Source organism: Brienomyrus brachyistius, chromosome 12, assembly GCF_023856365.1.
Source record: "Brienomyrus brachyistius isolate T26 chromosome 12, BBRACH_0.4, whole genome shotgun sequence".
Classification (NCBI taxonomy): domain Eukaryota; kingdom Metazoa; phylum Chordata; class Actinopteri; order Osteoglossiformes; family Mormyridae; genus Brienomyrus; species Brienomyrus brachyistius.
Window position 1 is genome coordinate 13,459,095 of NC_064544.1, and position 19,649 is coordinate 13,478,743.

General features: G+C 38.8%; 1 protein-coding gene across 12 annotated transcripts in view; it reads right to left on the minus strand.

The window, feature by feature from the left end:
- Positions 1–10,681, minus strand: part of LOC125704786 (mucin-2-like) — a 35,129-nt gene extending 24,448 nt beyond the window's left edge. For 9 of the 12 annotated variants that reach the window (XM_048970800.1, XM_048970802.1, XM_048970804.1 and 6 more), the window contains exons 1-3: positions 10,575–10,681; positions 7,816–7,883; positions 3,117–7,723 (exon numbers count right to left, since the gene is read on the minus strand). In XM_048970800.1, the coding sequence (XP_048826757.1) occupies positions 3,117–7,723; positions 7,816–7,882 (4,674 nt within the window). In that variant the 5' untranslated portion in view covers position 7,883; positions 10,575–10,681. Of the gene's footprint in view, positions 1–1,433; positions 1,645–2,168; positions 2,330–2,447; positions 2,510–3,116; positions 7,724–7,815; positions 7,884–10,574 lie in introns of all 12 variants that reach the window. The other 3 variants (XM_048970808.1, XM_048970807.1, XR_007381244.1) reach the window with 2 other exon arrangements.
- Positions 10,682–19,649: the final 8,968 nt, after the last annotated feature.

The following is a 19,649-nucleotide window of genomic DNA, read 5'->3' on the forward strand; positions in this document are numbered from 1 at the left end:
CCCCCACAACCTGACCCCCGATAAGCGGCAGAGAATGGATGCATGGCTGGATTTCTAAATACAGACGCTCCTCTACTTGCGAATGAGATACGTTCCGAATGGATGTTTGTAATCTGGAATGTTTGTAAGTCATTGTTCAACATCATTTTAAGGGTTTACGCAAGTACAAAGAATGAGGATTGTGGGAAGTACGCACGCTACACTGCTGCGGGGTGGGAGTAGCGGCCGGAAGTCCCACTAGGTGGAACTGGCGTGCAGAAGAAAAAAAATTGATGTTGCAGACAGGAAACAGGAGCCCAATGAACACAGTTTGGACTTAGTCCTCTTCGTTCGTATGTCTGAAAGTTCGTAAGGTGAAAATTCGTAAGTAGAGGAGCGTCTGGATATTCTGCTCTGTTACCTCTTAATACAGCACTTTGATTAATTACTGACATATTTATTAGCTTCTCTGGGCTATTATTTTTTATGTAAAGAAGATTTTGAGTTTTTGTGACATAATTCTTATGCTGTAGTTTTTTAACACTAAGGCACTTAGATTTGGCATTACAGCAAATGAATAGTATCTGTCACTTCATCCAGCATAATAAGTTGCGTGCATCAAGCAATAAGAAGTATGTCTTAAAAATAGCATAAATTAACTGAGTTATTTGTGTTTCCTTTACTGTTACCATTCGAGCTATCATTCTTAATTCAGAGCCATTCATTTCTCCAGAATGATAACTACATGGTAATAACATTACACAGGGAGAAACACAGTAACATTCTGTTTTTCCTACATAAGCATAAGCACAAAAACCACTAGAGTGATTTATAAGTACTCCAATAATGAGTTGGATTTTATTAGAAGATGTTTTGTTCCAAAGAGACCTTTCCAGGATGCATGTGAATACAGCTAAAGAGCAAAGCTGCACATTTCTGTACTCCACAGATCTTTCTAAGCTTAATCAAATCTTATCATTGGCAGCTACATTGGAGCACGAGAAATTTTGCTGCGAATAATTAAAAAACAAATAATTATAAAATGTGAGGGGGACACGTCTCCCTCAGATTTAATGGCAACGATACCCATGCATTGCACAGTTGGTTTCCCTTTTAACAATGTACAATATATATAAAAATACATCATTTGTATCCATTTGTTGCAAATAGTTTCATTCATGATTAACACAGACTGAAAGATAATAAATAATATATTACACAATAATTTCACAGGGTCATGTATACAAAATACGCATGAGAGACAGAGTGCCATCAGAACTACCCCTGGATGTAAGAAATATATTCTTCCTTAGGATACAATATCCTAATGTGCCAGGAACAAGACGCAGTTCTTTGAATTTGTCTCTTTCTGACATTATTTCCCTGTGCCACAGACAGTAGAACTCATGCTCCAATTAAGATCAGTCCCATTTTATTTTAGTAGGAAGAACTACTATCATGTTGACTTTCTGAATCTTCAATCATTCCAGGCATATTAGATGTAGATGGATCTATGTCCTAGTGAAGTGTTTTGATCGTCTTGCCCGCTTCTCCACAATGTAGTAGAATTTCAGTTCAGCAACTTGTGCAACAGTAGTGACAGCGATGCTAAACAGGAAGCAGTGAAGACACTGGCTTTGCTGATGGTGCTGGAGCTGGAAATTGCTAATTGGGATACAAGAACAGAGGGGAAATACTTTAATGGAATGGTAAACAGTGGCAGAGTTTCACATTTCTGACTTTTTTTCATGTAACAGTCTATTAAAACTAAACTGAATGCCCACAAGTTGGGTGCCCCTTCGCTGTGACCCCCCAGGCTTGCTCTCACCTGTATGGACAGCAAGATGGGGCAAAGCGAAAAAAGAATTTCCTCACAGGAACAAATACTTACATAAATAATTACTATTCTATTCTATTCTATTCTATTCTATTCTATTCTATTCTCTGGGATAATTAGATAAGCCAAAAACACCAGAAACATTAGCATATAAGCTGCATTAAAATAATGAATACTGACAGCAGTTTTGTTGTAAATCTAAAGTTGTTCATCAAAATTTACACAACTAGATATTACATAACATCATGTTTTAAGTTGTTTGATCATGTTACATGAGTATCTTTGCTTGCGTCAAAATACAGTTATCAAAAATCAATCAATACTGTCAGGGTACTTTTAAAGTATTACCTACCTGTACCATTAACTAGAATGCTGCTGACGTTAATGTTTAGTCCAGGTAGTTGTGAACTTGACACTGCATTTATCAATACTTGTCCTGTTTGTTGACCGCTGGGTACAGTTCCATTAGTAGTATTGAATTCCAGTCGCATCCCGGTTACGATTGATCCAGCCCTTCAGACAAAGTATGAAGCCCAAATTATCACACGATTCAGAAGGTTTGAAGACTCACGCTCACTTACATCACACTCCATGTCTTTCCCCCAAACACAAATGATTTTAAGAATCTTACCTGAAATATAACACGATCAACCTCAAGAAAGACCTGAAAGCTTTCCTAAATATGGGCTCCATCTACAGAGAAATAAAACATTCCATAGGTTTATGTTAATATTTTTGCATCTAGAAAAATTAGCATTTCAGCAGTTAGTCATAGTTTTCTATGATATACAGATCAATATACAATGTTTACCACAAATACAAATAGGTGTTCCATTTTGATCAGTGAAATGTGGCAAAACCCACCATTGTGTGTTTAATGTAAATATTTCAATATATAATTTTTTTATTGAGATTTGAAAATACTGATAATTTGGTGACAGACAAATTTTATTCTACAATGACAAATAGAATCTGGAAAAGTACTTTTAAATTGGAAAACAATTATTAAATGTTTTGGATATATAAGACATTAGTGTTGTTAATTGCATACAAGCATAAATTCAAATAAAAAAAGGCTATCTGTCTGTCTGAGTGAAATGTAAGTGGATTTTCTGTGTAATCTCTTTGGGATTTTGTACACTATGATCAAGTTAGTGATTAAAAAGAAAATAACCTAACATTTTATACTAATCATTTCATACTAGGAAGCATTATTATATATTATTTCTTCCTATTAAACAAAGATACTACAGAATGATTTAAGAAATACTCCATAAATGATACTGAGAATAATTCTTACCAGTGTCTTGATCAGGTTTACTCTATTGACGTAAGTCTGTGAAGTGGGGTCCAAAAGTTCAGGGACAAATGTGTCAGTGGAAGAAAATTGCATATCCACAATGGCAATGCCAGCAGCAGAAGTTGTGCTTGGAGAGAGTTTTGTGGTGCTACTGGTGGTAGAGATTGTTGTACTTGTTGTTCTTCGAATGGTTGTGGAGGTTGTACTGGTTGTTGTTGGAGTTGTGGTATTTGTTGTTGTTGTGGATTTTGTTGTTATTGGAGTGGTTGTTCTTCGAGTGGTTGTGGAGGTTGTATTGGTTGCTATTCTTTGAGTGGTTGTAGAGGTTGTACTGGTTGTTGGAGAAGTTCTGATTGTTGTAGTGGATTTTGTTGTTGGAATTGGAGTGGTTGTTGTTCTTTGAGTGGTTGTGGATGTTGTATTGGTTGCTGTTCTTTGAGTGGTTGTACTGGTTGTTGGAGATGTTCCGATTGTTGTAGTGGATTTTGTTGTTGGAATTGGAGTGGTTGTTGTTCTTTGAGTGGTTGTGGAGGTTGTATTGGTTGCTGTTCTTTGAGTGGTTGTGGAGGTTGTACTGGTTGTTGGAGATGTTCTGATTGTTGTAATGGATTTTGTTGTTGGAATTGGAGTGGTTGTTGTTCTTTGAGTGGTTGTGGAGGTTGTATTAGTTGCTGTTCTTTGAGTGGTTGTGGAGGTTGTACTGGTTGTTGGATATGTTCTGATTGTTGTAGTGGATTTTGTTGTTATTGGAATTGGAGTCGTTGTTCTTCGAGTGGTTGTGGAGGTTGTATTGGCTGCTGTTTGAGTGGTTGTGGAGGTTGTATTGGTTGTTGGAGATGTTTTGATTGTTGTAGTGGATTTTGTTATTATTGGAATTGGAGTGGTTGTTCTTCGAGTGGTTGTGGAAGTTGTATTGGTTGCTGTTCTTTGAGTGGTTGTGGAGGTTGTACTGGTTGCTGTTGGAGTTGTGGTTCTTGTTGGAGTAGTTTTCATTGTTGTAGTCGGGATGGTTTTTGTTGAAGTGGTTGTTGCAATTGGAGTGGTTGTTATTCTTCGAGTGGTTGTGGAAGTTGTGCTGGTTGTTGTTGGAGCGGTTGTACTTGGAGGGGTGGCAGTGGTGACAGCAGCAGATGTATTGCTCACTTTTGTGGTAGAATTGGTGACAGAAACTGATGAAGTGATAACTGCAATTGTGGCAGTGGGGACAGCAAAATGGGTACTGTTGGCTGTGGTAGCAAAGGTAACAGAATTATGTCTGCTGGTGGCTGTAGTGGTGGCAGAGGCAGTGGTGGCTGTAGTGGTGGCAGAGACAGTGGTGGCTCTAATGGTGGCAGAGACAGTGGTGGCTGTAGTGGAGACAGAGCCAGTTGTGGCTGAAGTGGTGGCAAAGGCAGTGGTGCCTGTAGTGGTTTCAGAGGCAGAGGTGCCTGTAGTGGTTTCAGAGGCAGTGGTGGCTGTAGTGGAGACAGAGCCAGTTGTGGCTGAAGTGGTGGCAAAGGCAGTGGTGCCTGTAGTGGTTTCAGAGGCAGTGGTGGTTCTAATGGTGGCAGAGGCAGTGGTGGCTGTAGTGGTGGCAGAGACAGTGGTGGCTGTAGTGGAGACAGAGCCAGTTGTGGCTGAAGTGGTGGCAAAGGCAGTGGTGCCTGTAGTGGTTTCAGAGGCAGAGGTGCCTGTAGTGGTTTCAGTGGGAGTGGTGGTTCTAATGGTGGCAGAGATAGTGGTGGCTGTAGTGGAGTCAGAGCCAGTTGTGGCTGAAGTGGTTTCAGAGGCAGTGGTGGCTGTAGTGGTTTCAGAGGCAGAGGTGCCTGTGGTGGTTTCAGTGGCAGTGGTGGCTGTAGTGGTTTCAGAGGCAGTGGTGGCTGTAGTGGAGACAGAGCCAGTTGTGGCTGAAGTGGTGGCAAAGGCAGTGGTGCCTGTAGTGGTTTCAGAGGCAGAGGTGCCTGTAGTGGTTTCAGAGTCAGTGGTGGCTGTAGTGGTTTCAGAGGCAGTGGTGACTGTAGTGGTTTCAGAGGCAGTGGTGGCTGTATTGGTGGCAGAGCCAGTGGTGGCTGTAGTGGAGTCAGAGCCAGTTGTGGCTGAAGTGGTGGCAAAGGCAGTGGTGCCTGTAGTGGTTTCAGAGGCAGAGGTGCCTGTAGTGGTTTCAGAGGCAGTGGTGGCTGTAGTGGTTTCAGAGGCAGTGGTGCCTGTAGTGGTGGCAGAGGTTCCTTCTCCTTCAGCGGGGGAAGTAGTGATAGCAAAATGTGTATTAGTATCTTTAAAGGCTGAAGTTGGGGATTTTGATTCCCTGGTTGGGGACTCGGATATTCCTGCTGTTGGGATTTCAGTTACTGATGCAGTATGGTTTTCTGTGACTGGTGCTGTTGAGTGTTCAGCTTCTGTTGAATTTGTGCTATCTGTGAAGGTTGAAGTTAATGGCCCCTCTGTTGTTGTGATTTCAGGTACTGAAGTATTTTTGACTGGTGTTGTTGAGTTTTGAACTTCTGTTGAAGTTGGAGTATCTTTGGAAGCTGAAGTTGGAGATTCAGACACTTCTGTTGTTGTGATTTCAGGTACTGAAATTGTTTGGCCTTCAGTGACTGCTGTTGTTGAACCTTCAATTTCTGGTAAAGTTCGAGTATTTGTGAAGACTGAAGTTGAGGATTCCAATATATCTGTTGTTGTGTTGTAAATTACTGATGTAGAATGGTCCTCAGTGCATGCTATTGTCGAGTGTTCAGCTTCGGTTGAATTTGGGGTATCTGTGAAGGTTGAAGTTGGAGATTCAGATACCCCTGTTGTTGTGATTTTAGTTGCTGATGTAGTATGTTCCTCAGTGACTGGTATTGTTGAGACTTCAATTTCTGTTGAAGTTGGGGTATCTGTGAAGGCCGAAGTTGGAGATTCCGATTCCCCAGTTGTTATGATTTCAGTTACTGATGTATTATGGTCCTCAGTGACTGGTGTTGTTGAGACTTCAATTTCTGGTAAAGTTGGAGCATCTGTGAATGCTGAATTTGGTGATTCTGATATACCAGTTGTTGTGATTTTAGTTACTGATGTAGAATGATCCTTGATGACTGGTGTTGTTGAGTGTTCAGCTTCTGTTGAAGTTGGGGTATCTGTGAAGGCTGGAGTTGGGGATTCCAATTCCCCTGTTGTTGTGATCTCAGTTACTGATGTAGTTTGGTCCTCAGTGACTGCTGTTGTTGAGCCTTCAGTTTCTGGAGTATCTGTGAAGGCTGAAGTTGGAGATTCAGATATATCTGTTGTTGTGATTTCAAATACTGATGTAGGATGGTCATCAGTGACTGGTGTTGTTGAGTGTTTGGCTTCTGCTGAAGTTGGAGTATTTGTGAAGGTTGAAGCTGGAGATTCTGCTATATCTGTTGTTCTGATTTTAGTTACTGATGTAGTTTGTACTTCAGTAATTGCTGTTGTTGAGTGTTCAGTTTTTGATGAAGTTGGGGTATCTGTGAAGGCCGAAGTTGTAGATTCCGATTCCCCAGTTGTTATGATTTCAGTTAATGATGTATTATGGTCCTCAGTGACTGGTGTTGTTGAAACTTCAATTTCTGGTAAAGTTGGAGCATCTGTGAATGCTGAATTTGGTGATTCTGATATACCAGCTGTTGTGATTTTAGTTACTGATGTAGAATGATCCTTGATGACTGGTGTTGTGGAGCTTTCAGCTTCTGTTGAAGTTGTGATAACTGTGAAGGCTGATTTTGGGGATTCCAATTCCCGTGTTGTTGTGATGTCAATTACTGGTGTAGAATGATCCTTGATGACTGGTGTTGTGGAGCTTTCAGCTTCTGTTAAAGTTATGGTATCTGTGAAGGCTGAAGTTGGGGATTCCAAATCCCGTGTTGTTCTGATGTCAGTTACTGATGTAGAATGGTCCTCAGTGCTTACTGTTGTCGAGTGTTCAGCTTCTGTTGAAGTTGGGGTATCTGTGAAGGCTGGAGTTGGGGATTCCAATTCCCCTGTTGTTGTGATCTCAGTTACTGATGTAGTTTGGTCCTCAGTGACTGCTGTTGTTGAGCCTTCAGTTTCTGGAGTATCTGTGAAGGCTGAAGTTGGAGATTCAGATATATCTGTTGTTGTGATTGCAATTACTGATGTAGGATGGTCATCGGTGACTGGTGTTGTTGAGTGTTTGGCTTCTGCTGAAGTTGGAGTATTTGTGAAGGGTGAAGATAGCGATTCAGCTACACCAGTTATGATTTTAGTTACTGATGTAATATGTTTCTCAAAGTCTTTTACTTCTGTTGAAGTTGAGGTGTCTGGAACTGAAGTTTGAGACACACTTGCAGTAGTACCTTCAGTTTCTGTGGTACTGTTCTTCTCAGTTACTGTTGTAGTAGTGTCTTCATTTCGTGTTGTAGAGGAGATATCTGTAGAAAAGGATGTTGTGGATTCTGACACACTAGCATCATTAGTCAGTGGTGTTGTATTGTCTGTGGTTACTATATCCATGGTGTTTTCGTCTTCAGTTGGAGTTGTTGCAGGAATGTTGGTTCCAGTTGATACAGAGGTATCCCCAGTAGTTGTCAACTCTTCAGTATCCAATGTGGCAGGTTCTGTTGTGTCTGAAGTAACAGTGGCACTGGTAGCAGTTGGTGCCAATGCTGCAGCGGTGGAAGTAAAAAAATAGAGTATTTCAATAATAGTTAATATACAGTCCAAATTCAGTTGGATGATTATCTGATGGATAACTCACCAGTCAAGAAGCACAATAAAATGACGATTTTTCTGGTTAGCTGGTTAGTTTTGTTTCTGGAAAACATTCTGAAGAAGAGAAAAGGTAATTAATTATGTAATAATGACATAAGCATAACTGTAAATGCAGTCATAATATAATCCTGATTACTTGATATTCCAAGAAATACAACTATTGGCAGAATCAGTATTGGCGGAAATGACCTGTGTATTAAATAATTTAATAGTTATTGTCACAAGTCTACGTAACAAGGTGAAATGAAAAAGGAAAAGGTAAACAATTTTAAGTATGACATGAATAAAACCACTCTGTGGGATATTTGCAAACTGGTTATGTGTACAAATTAGAATCCATTATGTTCCCCAAACCACATAATAACAAATTTAAGATAATAATTATGTTCTCCAGTTATTTAAAGATTTAAAGTCATATTTAATACCCAGTATTTAAAATTAAGATTTATTATTATTATTATTATTATTATTATTATTATTTTATTTTAACAAAGTTCTGAAAGTTTCAGTAAAACATAACATTTTCCTAGTCTTACTCATAATTACCATAAACAAATTAAATAAGCCATCAATTAACAGACCTAAGTTTTAATAATGAACCTAAGATAAAAATATTTTGAAAAACAAAAGTTAAGTCTTTGTTATAATTATACTTGTCACGCCCTGCATGCCTTTTTCTCCTGTGTTCCCCTTGGTGTGGCGTTAATGAGCCACATCTGTTCATCATTTAAACCTGCCTCTCATTTCAACCCTCGTGTGGATGATCCCAGGTGCCTCTCGTCTGCTCCCTCATCTGTGGTGCACATAGTGTCTCGTCATCCTGCGCTCCCCAGTCTAGTCATTGTATGGTTAAGTGTGTGATATTGCTACCTGCCTGCGCTCCCCAATCTGTCCTGCACCCTGTCTTCTCTCCCAGTTCACCCTACCCCATTTTGACCCATCACGGTCCTTTTCCTTTTGCCCTACTTGTGTTTTGTTTAAATAAAGCCCCCGTTGCTTTTCCCCACAGTTGCTTTCATTTCCGTCCTTCTTGATACATGACAATACTTAATTATACTTAACACATTGATGTTCTTTATATGGGTTAACTTCAATTGAACCTTCACAAAGCTAGCATTAGTATAGTTTATAATTTAGTTGAAAATGTACTGCTTCTGTTCGAGTCTCCGCCTGGGTCACATGTGTGTGGAGTTTGCATGTTCTCCCCATGTCGTCGTGGGGTTTCCTCTGGGTACTCCGGTTTCCCCCCACAGTCCAAAAATATGCTGAGGCTAATTGGAGTCGCTAAATTGCCCATAGGTGTGCATGTGTGAGTGAATGGTGTGTGAGTATGCCCTACGATGGGCTGGCCCCCCCTCCTGGGTTGTTCCCTGCCTCGTGCCCATTGCTTCCGGGATAGGCTCCGGACCCCCCGCGACCCAATAGGATAAGCGGTTTGGAAAATGGATGGATGGATGGATGTACTGCTTCTCAATAACTGACTATTTTTGTAATACACAAGGAGTAAGACATGGAGAACCATGTGTGGAATTCCAGTACATCACAATTCACTCTTCATTACTAAGATTTTTTCATTTGTACTTGTCATTTTGAATTGATATGCATAGGTAGTCTGAATGGCTGATTAATAGCACCACATACGTAATACCAGGTAGTAGCCCCTGTTTCACAAACTAGTTTAAGGCTAGATGAATTTCTTGCTCACTGTGGTTGCATCACCAAGCAGTTATTTTTGCACCATTCACTGAAAATTCCAGCAACCGTGGTGCAGGAAACACTGAGTGTAGCTGCTTCTGAGATGCTGGAACCGTCATGCTTGGCTCCAGAATTCATACCATGTTTAAAGTCACTTTAGATAAGGCGTCTAACCATTCAAATGATTAGTAATATAATAACTAAATCACTTTACCCTGCCTACATGCTCTGTGTATTTAGCTGTAGCCTCATAATGTAATGTTTGTAGAAGCAAAGCATTTTTGTGAATAAGCAGGTTTTCCTAGTTTAGTGGCTAAAAACTGCATTTACAAACCCACACATGAATTCGCTGCCATAAAGTCTATTGGTTTATCTCATGGGAAATCACAGTAGCCTTTTAAGGCTTTATGTAATACTTTGATGCCAGCTTATTTTCAGTCTTGAATCCAGTATTCTCTGTATGGTCATTGTTAATGCACAATGTCTCCTCTCGACATATTGAAGTAAATGTAGTCCTGGGATGTATTTATCAGCTAATATGCATATGGTGTTTCTTAAGTACTTCATCAACATCTAAGCAGGTAAAAAACTCCTGGTTGTATCATTAATGATTTTTATGAAACTAATTCTAATATACAAAGAAAATTAAAATGCACTATCAAGTCCAAGAAGGCTGACATTGTCCCTAAATCTAACATTTAATATGTTTAATGATACATTTTTCATGACACACTGAAATTGTAACTGTCCTGTAACCGCACAAAAAATAACCATATTTTTACATTTACTCAGTATATCTAGTCCACGTGGAAAGAAATTATGGTGCATTTTTATAATTAAAAAATACAATCATTAATAAAAAATTCATTAATTCAGAAATATTTATCAGTGACTCAATTTGATTTTAAGTGGTATTAATAGATGGATGGATACATGAAAGTATGTGATATAGACCGAATGCTGTAGATTGATATAATGAAAACAATCACTACAAAAAGAAATTAATAAATTCTGCGTGTTCATCCTGTAATTACCAGCTTTCACACTTACCTTGTTAATGTATCAGTTAACCTTTAATCTTCTGTCACATGCGTATGTTAGTCCACCTGTTCACAAGTGTATGTGTAGTCCTGTGGGTAGCGTGTCATAAAGCAAACTCTCCCTCATTTTATAAGTAACCAGGGGTGACGTACTTTTTTTTTTATTTCTTGCAAAAGCACATATTTCACTGTGGAGGTCACTCCCTTCATTTTTGCGTCTTTGTGTGCTTTGTGTGAATGGCATTATTGTTTTTTGTTTTTTTTCAACACTTTGAAAACACTTTGTTGAATGATTTCTGATGCTATCATGATGAGTAAGTGCATTACACAGTTATAAAGAAGTATGACTAAGAAACTTTGATCGCTGATAAGAGTTTTGATCCCCAACAACATTTTAAAAATAGGTTTAAATGCATAATTTAAAAATATTCCTTTAAAATAAGGAATAAAAATCAGTTTTATCATTAACAAATAATATGAAAATTAGTCCTCTTCTTTTTACTATTACTATTATGTCTCTTTTCTCAGTGGAATTCACAGTTTCACTATTATAATGGTGAACTTACATGGTTAGAAAATGAATTTATTCCTTGATTAATGAAAGACTTTTTTACAGTTAGTTAAGCTGGTGGATATGTTATGCTAAATTAATTTGGATTTCTTTATGTGAGTAAATCACTGTATGGATGAAACTAACTGCACTATATTGCCAACGCATTGGGACACCTGCATTTACACACACATAAACTTTAATGACATCCCATTATTAATATATATGCCTTAATATGATGCTGGCCCACCCTTTGCAGTTGAGTTATAACAACTTCAACTCTTCTGGGAAGACTGTTCACCAGGTTTAGGAGTGTGTTTATGGGAATTTTTGACCATTCCTCCAGGAGAGCATTTGTGAGGTCAGGCACTGATGTTGGATGAGAAGGCCTGGTTTGCATTCATCCCGAAGGTGTTCTGTCAGGCTGAAGTCAGAGCTCTGTGCAGGCTAGTCAAGATCCTCAAAACCAGACTCGCTCATCCATGTCTTTATGGACCTTGATTAGTGAACTGGAGTGCAGTCCCCAAACTGTTCCCATAAAGTTGGCAGCATGAAATTGTCCAAAATGGCTTAGAATGCTGCAGCATTAAGAGTTCCTTTCACTGGAACTAAATGGCCAAACCCACCCCTTGAAAAACAATCCCACACCATAATCCCCCCTCCACCGAACTTTTCACTTGGCACGCTACAGTCAGGCAAGTACCGTTCTCCTGGCAACTGCCAAACCCAGACTCGTCCATTGGATTGCCAGACAGAATAGTGTGATTTGTCACTCCAGAGAACACGTCTCCACTGCTCTACAGTCCAGTGGTGGCATGCTTTACACCACTGCATCCGACGCTTTGCATTGCACTTGGTGATGTAAGGCTTGGATGCAGCTTGCTCGGCCATGAAAACCCATTCCATGAAGTTCTTTATGCACTGTTCTTCAGCTAATCTGAAGACCACACAAAGTTTGGAGGTCTGTAGCTACTGACTCTGCAGATAGTTGGCGACTTCTGCACACTGTGCACCTCAGCATGCATTGTCCCCGCTCTGTAATTTTACATGACCTACCACTTCGTGTCTGAGCTGCTGTTGTTCCCAATTGCTTCCACTTTGTTATAATACTATCAACAGTTGACCGTGTAATATTTAGTAGCAAGGAAATTTCATGAATGTGCATATTGCACAGATGGTATCCTATCACGGTACCAAGCTTGAATTCACTGAGCTCCTGAGAGTGACTCATTCTTTCTTAAATGTTTATACAGTTGAAGCAGTCTGTATGCCTAGGTGCTTGATTTTATACACCTGTGGTTATGGAAGTGATTGGACCACCTGAATTCAATGATTTGCAGGGGCGTCCCAATAGTTCTGCCAGTATAGTGTAGATGTAATATTACAAAAAAAAAAAAGGAATGTAAATGTAAATCTGCTAAATTACAGAAAATACTTTGTTTCAGTGGCAATATGCTGTTTTTTCAGTCCAAATGATAAAAAAAATTCTTGTAAAACAGCTTTTGAAAGAAATCAACACAGTGTCAGGATTGTCTTAGTTATAAAAATAAAACTCAGTATTGGAATCACAAATGAGCCTCATTATTATTATTATTATTATTATTATTATTATTATTATTAATCATCATCCAACAATTTTCCTACATCCTCTTGTTCTATGCAGGGTTAGGGGGTGGAGTGTATCCCATAAAATACAGGCACAAGGCAGGGAATAATCCAGGATGGTGTGCCAACCCACCATTATTATCCATCCATCCATTTTCCAAACCGCTTATCCTACTGGGTCGCGGGGGGGTCCGGAGCCTATCCCGGAAGCAATGGGCACGAGGCAGGGAACAACCCAGGATGGGGGGCCAGCCCATCACAGGGCACACTCCATTCAGTCACACAAGCACACCTATGGGCAATTTAGCAACTCCAATCAGCCTCAGCATGTTTTTGGACTGTGGGGGGAAACCGGAGTACCCGGAGGAAACCCCACGACGACATGGGGAGAACATGCAAACTCCACACACATGTGACCCAGGCGGAGACTCGAACCCGGGTCCCAGAGGTGTGAGGCAACAGTGCTAATCACTGCACCACCATGCCGCCCCTTATTATTATTATTATTATTATTATTTTTGTTGTTATTATTATTATTAGTAGTCTTGTTCTGTTGTTTTTACTGTTATTATTATCCTTATGTTATGTACACCGTAACACCATTTGTTCCCTTTCATAAGGTCACTGCGTCAGGGGAGGCTCAGGATTGTATGATATTTCTCTGCACGTCAGTTCTGTAAAGTCAAACTGACATCCAGTGTTATTTAGGAGATTGGCTGCGTCAGATATAGATCACCACTGGAGAATGGTTCACTGCACGCCAAATGCTGTTGAAATGAAACCCATGTAACATGAAGGGTGGGGTTCTCAGCATTCTTTCTATTGTTTGAAACCATCGTTGACCCTCAGCAAATTATGCTAATGCAGGACTGAGACTTTACTGCGAAAAGATAAAGTCTGTTTCCATTGAAAGATTATAGGAAATGTCAAGACTGTTTTCGTCCACTGTCCCTTCTTCCTAGCTGTCATTCAGTTGCTTGCACCCCTATTATCAGGATGTGTAGAATTCTCTCTTTTTTTTTGCTTGAAAATTCAAATTAATCTGTTATTTCTGTGTTTTATTGTTGTATGTTATCATCATTATATAGACAATATAGTTAACCATAATTTTTTTTTATATACATTTTTAAGATTTATACGATTTTTATTTACCAAATAACTAATGCCAAGAACAGTAGTCACTCACTCGTTAACTGTTCATGAAGTAGATATCCTTATAGGAATGTCTGGTCTTGGTATTTAAAAATCTTCTGGCGAGACAGGGAACATAAATTATCTAAGGATTACTCAGTGTTTCATTTGATGAAAAGAATTTCTCTAAAGTAGGGTTTTGAAACATCCCTATGTGCTCAAGGTGCTAGGTGGCCTCAGCAGATTGGGTTGGAATTTTACTGTGGTAAACATCTTCCAGTACAAGATGTCATACTTACATTGTGAAATGCTGAAATTTGTCATTCTCACCTTTGTGAGGATCCAATGCCTGTTGTTGTTGCTGTTTGTCCAGATGACCAAATTAGTTGTGTGAATCTTTCTGCAGTAACACAAATACATTCTTGTACCCAATTTCTTCTTTTTTCCTTTCTGTCTTTGAAAATTTGCATTCAGAAGAATATAGCTTCTTATTTATTTTAATGATGAAGATATTAATAAATGTTGCAGACACCTTTTTCTCAAAAACAATAGTTTTACAGTTTCCGCAGTGTTTAAGTTAGCTCCACAGCAATGCAAGCATACTATGTATCAACAGACTGCGCAATGCACAGTTAAACATCAAAATGGATTATCAATTCATTAATGAATATTCATTGACAGTCAGTTGTACAACAAAGAACTAAATTTTAATGAATGAATGAATTTATTCAATGTTACTTTCAATGTATGTTTCAAAAACTTAAATGAGCAATTTTCAGTCATATGTACATTTTCATCATGAATACTTTCTTTTGATTGTTGTCCAATGACTAAATAGGCATTTCCTTTAAATTGTGCCATTCAGTAAGAATCATGAATGATTCTGTAGTTCTGAATTTGAGAAGTACTTACCTTTGAAGGACAACTATATGCTCATAGCAGAATTCTCTTTATTCTAATCACATCATGTCAAAAACAAAATTTACAGATTCATCAAAACTGTGTTATCTACAATAAAGCTCTGGGAAATTAATGCATTTGTAATTTGTAATTTGAAATGGATGAGAGTCTTCCCTCTGATATCTGTACAACCCCATTTCCAAAAAAAGTTGGAATGCTGTGTAAAGTGTAAATATAAGCAGAATGCAATGATTTACAAGTCATATAAACCCATATTTATTTGAAAATAGAACAAAGACAATATATCAAATGTTGAAACATTTTTTTTCTGCATCCACAAATGCCAGAGCTCTGGGCCTGAGCTCATTTAAGATGCAAAATGGAAAACTGTCCTGTGGACTGATGAATCAAAATTTCAAGTTCGTTTGGGAAATTATGGGCGCCTCTTCTACCGGGCTAAAGAGGAGAGGGACCATCCAGCTTGTTATCAGCAGTCAGTTCGAAAGCCAGAATCCATGATTCTATGGGGGTGCATTAGTGCCCATGGCTTGGGTAGCTTGCACAGAAGGCATTGTATGTTTCAGCAAAACAATGACAAACTGTATTCTGTATGTATTATAACAGCATGGTTCCATAGTAGAAAAAAACTGGGTGCAAGACTGGCCTGCCTGTAGTCTAGATCAATCACCCATTGAAAACATTTGGTGCATCGTGAAATGAAAAATATGACATAGACCCAGAACTAAATCCTATATCAGTCTAAATGCTATATCAGGCAAGAATGGGAAAACACTTAACTGTCAAAACTCCCGCTACTGGCCTCCTCGGTTCCCAAACATTTACAGAGTTTTGTTTAAAAGAAGAGGTGATGCAACATGGTGGTAAACATGCCCCTGTCCCAACGTTTAGAAACATGTTGCTGTGTATTTGTCATAAAACAATAAAATTTCTCGTTTTCAACATTTGATATGCTGTTTTTATTTTATTTTCAATCATATATATATATATATATATATATATATATATATATATATATATATATATATAGTTTATATGATTTGTAAATTATTTCATTCTATTTTTATTTGCACTTTACACAGCATCCCAGTGTTTTTGGAAACTGGGTTGTATTTTTGTTAGTATGCATGAACGATGAATGAAAAGTAGGAACAGCGTGTTTATTTGATATCATGAGGTATAACAAAAGCAGCAGCCAGGAATAAAAGAAAGAATCAAATTAAATAAAACTTTTTTTGCTATAAATATAAGAGAATACAAATACATGGCATCAGGGTCAGGGTACATTTACGGGGAGTAAGAGAAAATAAAGTCTTATATAACAATTCACAATAAGAAACATTTGAACTATATATTACATATTATGTAGGCTACAGAATCTGGGGCACCCCTGTCTAGGTGCAAATGTCTGTAACTGTGTCCTCAGCACCTACAAAAACTGAAATGGAAACTGAAACCGAGGCAGCCATAGTTGTGTTGTGCAACATTCAGTTTTTGAAATGGTATGCTATTGGGTCCAGATGTTTTATTACTCTTCTTGTGTACAATGCCAACACACTCACGAGAGGGTACTCAATCTGATGGGTTGTTGTAAAACCCCAGGATGAAAAGTCTCATATTTTGAGGTATGGGACACATCAATATCCTGTCCTGTGGTGGTAATGCTTCCACTTGTTTCACCTGGAATAAAAAAGGCAAATGATGATGCAATAACACGAAGGGATTCTGACAAGCTTTAGTAGAGACTCTTGCCTAGGACTTACATGCAGGAATAATCACCCACTTGCAATAATACTGCCAGGTACAACTTGTAGTGCACATTGGCCCAGATGCAGGGCTTCTTCCAGCGTGGATTCTGCATTAGCACTACTGGGCACGACAGTCGTATTTTTGAAAACAAGGGTCATATCAATGCCCACTGATCCATTCCTGTGAAAAGAAGATTCATGAAGTAAAGCTTGAGAATCAACGTCATTAAGAATACATGGTCACTGACTGTCAAACTAAAAGAGTGAATGGCATAAGTCATTGATAAGATCATTCTGTGAGAATTTTACTAATTGTAAAAATGACACATTGAAGACAACAGTGCATTCAGTATTGTATATTAAAGTATATCAACCTTTTGATGTCTGTGGATGGCTTTATGTTGTACAGAAATTTCATGGGCTTTTTAATTTTATAATTAATTTATAACTAAATCAGAGTAAATTATGAAATGTAAGGAAAAAAAACAAATTTTATCCATAAAAGAAAGACATAATTTAGCCTGGCTCAGCGCTCACCAGAATCTGTTAACTTTGCAGCCAATGAATGTGTCGGAATAATTCAGACGAAAGGCTTTGCTCACCTGCATACAAACATCCAGAAATGCACAGATATGTAAACTGACACACTAAAATGTAAAAGTTATTTTTTCGTATTTATTTTTTTATTCATTAATATGTAATCCAGGGGTGGGGAACCTGTTCCATGGAGAGCCGGTGTGGGTGCAGGTTTTTGGGATGACCTCTCAATCAACTAATAATAAAACAATGCTTCTCAACTCCAGTCCTGGAGACCCCCTGTTACTGGCTGATTGAGAAGTCGTCCCAAAAATCCGCACCCACACCGGTCCTCCATGGATCAGGCTCCTCACCCCTGATGTAAACAATGCTACAATGATGTTTTCTTAAAGAATGTCATCACCAACCTCCTCTGTGACATTCTTGGCTAAGTTGAAGTAGACGGGACTGTTGGGATCAAGGTATGAGGGTTGGAAAACCCCTTTAACTTGCATCTTCAGCGGCAGTGTGCCACATGTCTTGTTGCATCCCATGGAAAAAGTACCTGTCCTCTGATAACTGCCTACTTTGGAAGGAGGTACTGTGATAGTGGCACGTGACACAACGGGGTAAGGGAATGTAATAGGCTTAATGATTTGGAGTTTTGGTGTATGAGCAAAAAAGATAATGGTTTCCTTGAAAGACAGAGAGATAGGGGAAGGAGTTGGTGTAGTCGACTCTTGGAAATATGATGCTGTAAGATGTCCTATGCTTGGTCCTGAGGTTGCTTCAATCATACTGGTAGGCATTACAGTTGTGGGTTGAAGAGACAAATTTGACGAAACAGTCTTGGGAATAGTACCATTTTCAAAACTTGCAGAAGTTATATCTTTATCTTTTAAAAGAACGGATCTTGCGCTAGCAGAAATTGAAGTTACAGTTGTTTTCGTAAAGGGTGGAGTAGTAGCAATTGTGATAGGTGATGAAGTTGTGCTTGAAGTCGAATGCATTTTTATTGAGGATGATTGTTTTGGAACTGTCAAGGTAAACAATGATGTTGCAGGAGTTGTAATGGAAGAAGGTATAGATGTTGTGATTGAGCTATTTGGGGCTGATACTGTAATAGAGGATGGACTCATATGAATTGCTATGGAAGGGACTGAAGTTGAAAGTAACACAGAAGGGGCTAATGAATTGTTTGTTAATGAGTTGTTTGAGGGAGATGAAGGTGAATATATTACTGTGGTATAGGATGAAAGAGGAGAAATTGTGATAGAGGAAGAAGTAATAGGTTTTGATGTCACTGGGACTAAAATTGAAGGTATTGTAGTTGATGTTGATACGTTTTGGAGAGATGTTGAAGTTACAGGCATTGGTGTAGAGGATGAACGTGTAGATATTACTGAGGTAGAGTCTGGTGTTGTAGGTGGAGTGACAAAGGATGATGTTAGAAGCATCGCTTTGGTAGAGTCTGGGGGTGCAATGATTGCAGTAGAGGCTAAAGATGTTGGTCTTGTTTTGGGGGAAGCTAAGAATGAAGGAGTAGATTTTGTCATGGTAGAGACTAGGGGAGCAGATGTAATATTAGAGGGTAATGGTCTAGTTGAAGTAGATTCTACTACTGTAGTAATTGTGGTTGATGAAGTAGATATTGGTATATTTCTGGTAGAGGTTGCAGGCATTATCCTAGAAGAATCATGCGGATGGGGAGATATGGTGACAGAAGATGCTATATGTACTGTTGTAGTAGGATCTGGGGGTGCCATGATTGTGGTTGAGGCTGAAGACGTCAGTATTGTTGTGGGAGCTGAGTATAAATGAACTGATGATGCAGACAATGAAGGAGTAAATTTTGTTGAGGCAGAATCTGGGGCAGATGTAGTAATCGAAGGTAATGGTCCTGCTAAGGTTGATGCTGAGATTGATTCTGTTGGGGTTGTGATTGTGGTTGATGAAGTAAATGTCAATACATTTCTAGTAGAAGTTACAGGTATCGTTTTAGAAGATGACTTTGTAGATTTTGCTAAGGTAAAACCTGAAAGGGGAGATACAGGATCAGAAGATACATTTATAGGCACTGTTGTGGTAGGTTCTGGGAGTGTCATTTTAGTGGTTGAGGTTGAAGATGTTGGACTTACTGTAGAAGCTGAAGATAAAGAAATTGATGATGTGAATAATGAATAAGTAGATTTTGTTGAGGTAGAGTCTAGTAGGGCAGATACAGTAATTGATGAAGTAGATATTGGGCTATTTCTAGTTGATGTTATGCTTAATGGCAGTGATTTAAAAGATGAAGTTGTAGATTTTCTCAAGCTAACATCTGATAGGGGAGATATAGGATCAGAAGATAAATTTATAGGCACTGTTGCAATAGGTTCTGGGGGTGTCGTGTTTGTGGTTGAGGCTGAAGATGTTGGACTTGTTGTTGTAGAAGCTGAGGATAAAGAAATTGATGATGTAGAAGATGGAGATTTTGTCAGGGTAGATTCTGGTGGGGCAGTTGTAATAGAAGATGATGGTATTGTTGTGTTAGATTTGGGTAGTATACTGATTTTAGTTGATAGATTGAATGTTTGTACATTTCTGATAGAGGTTACAGTGGCATTTATTGTTTTAG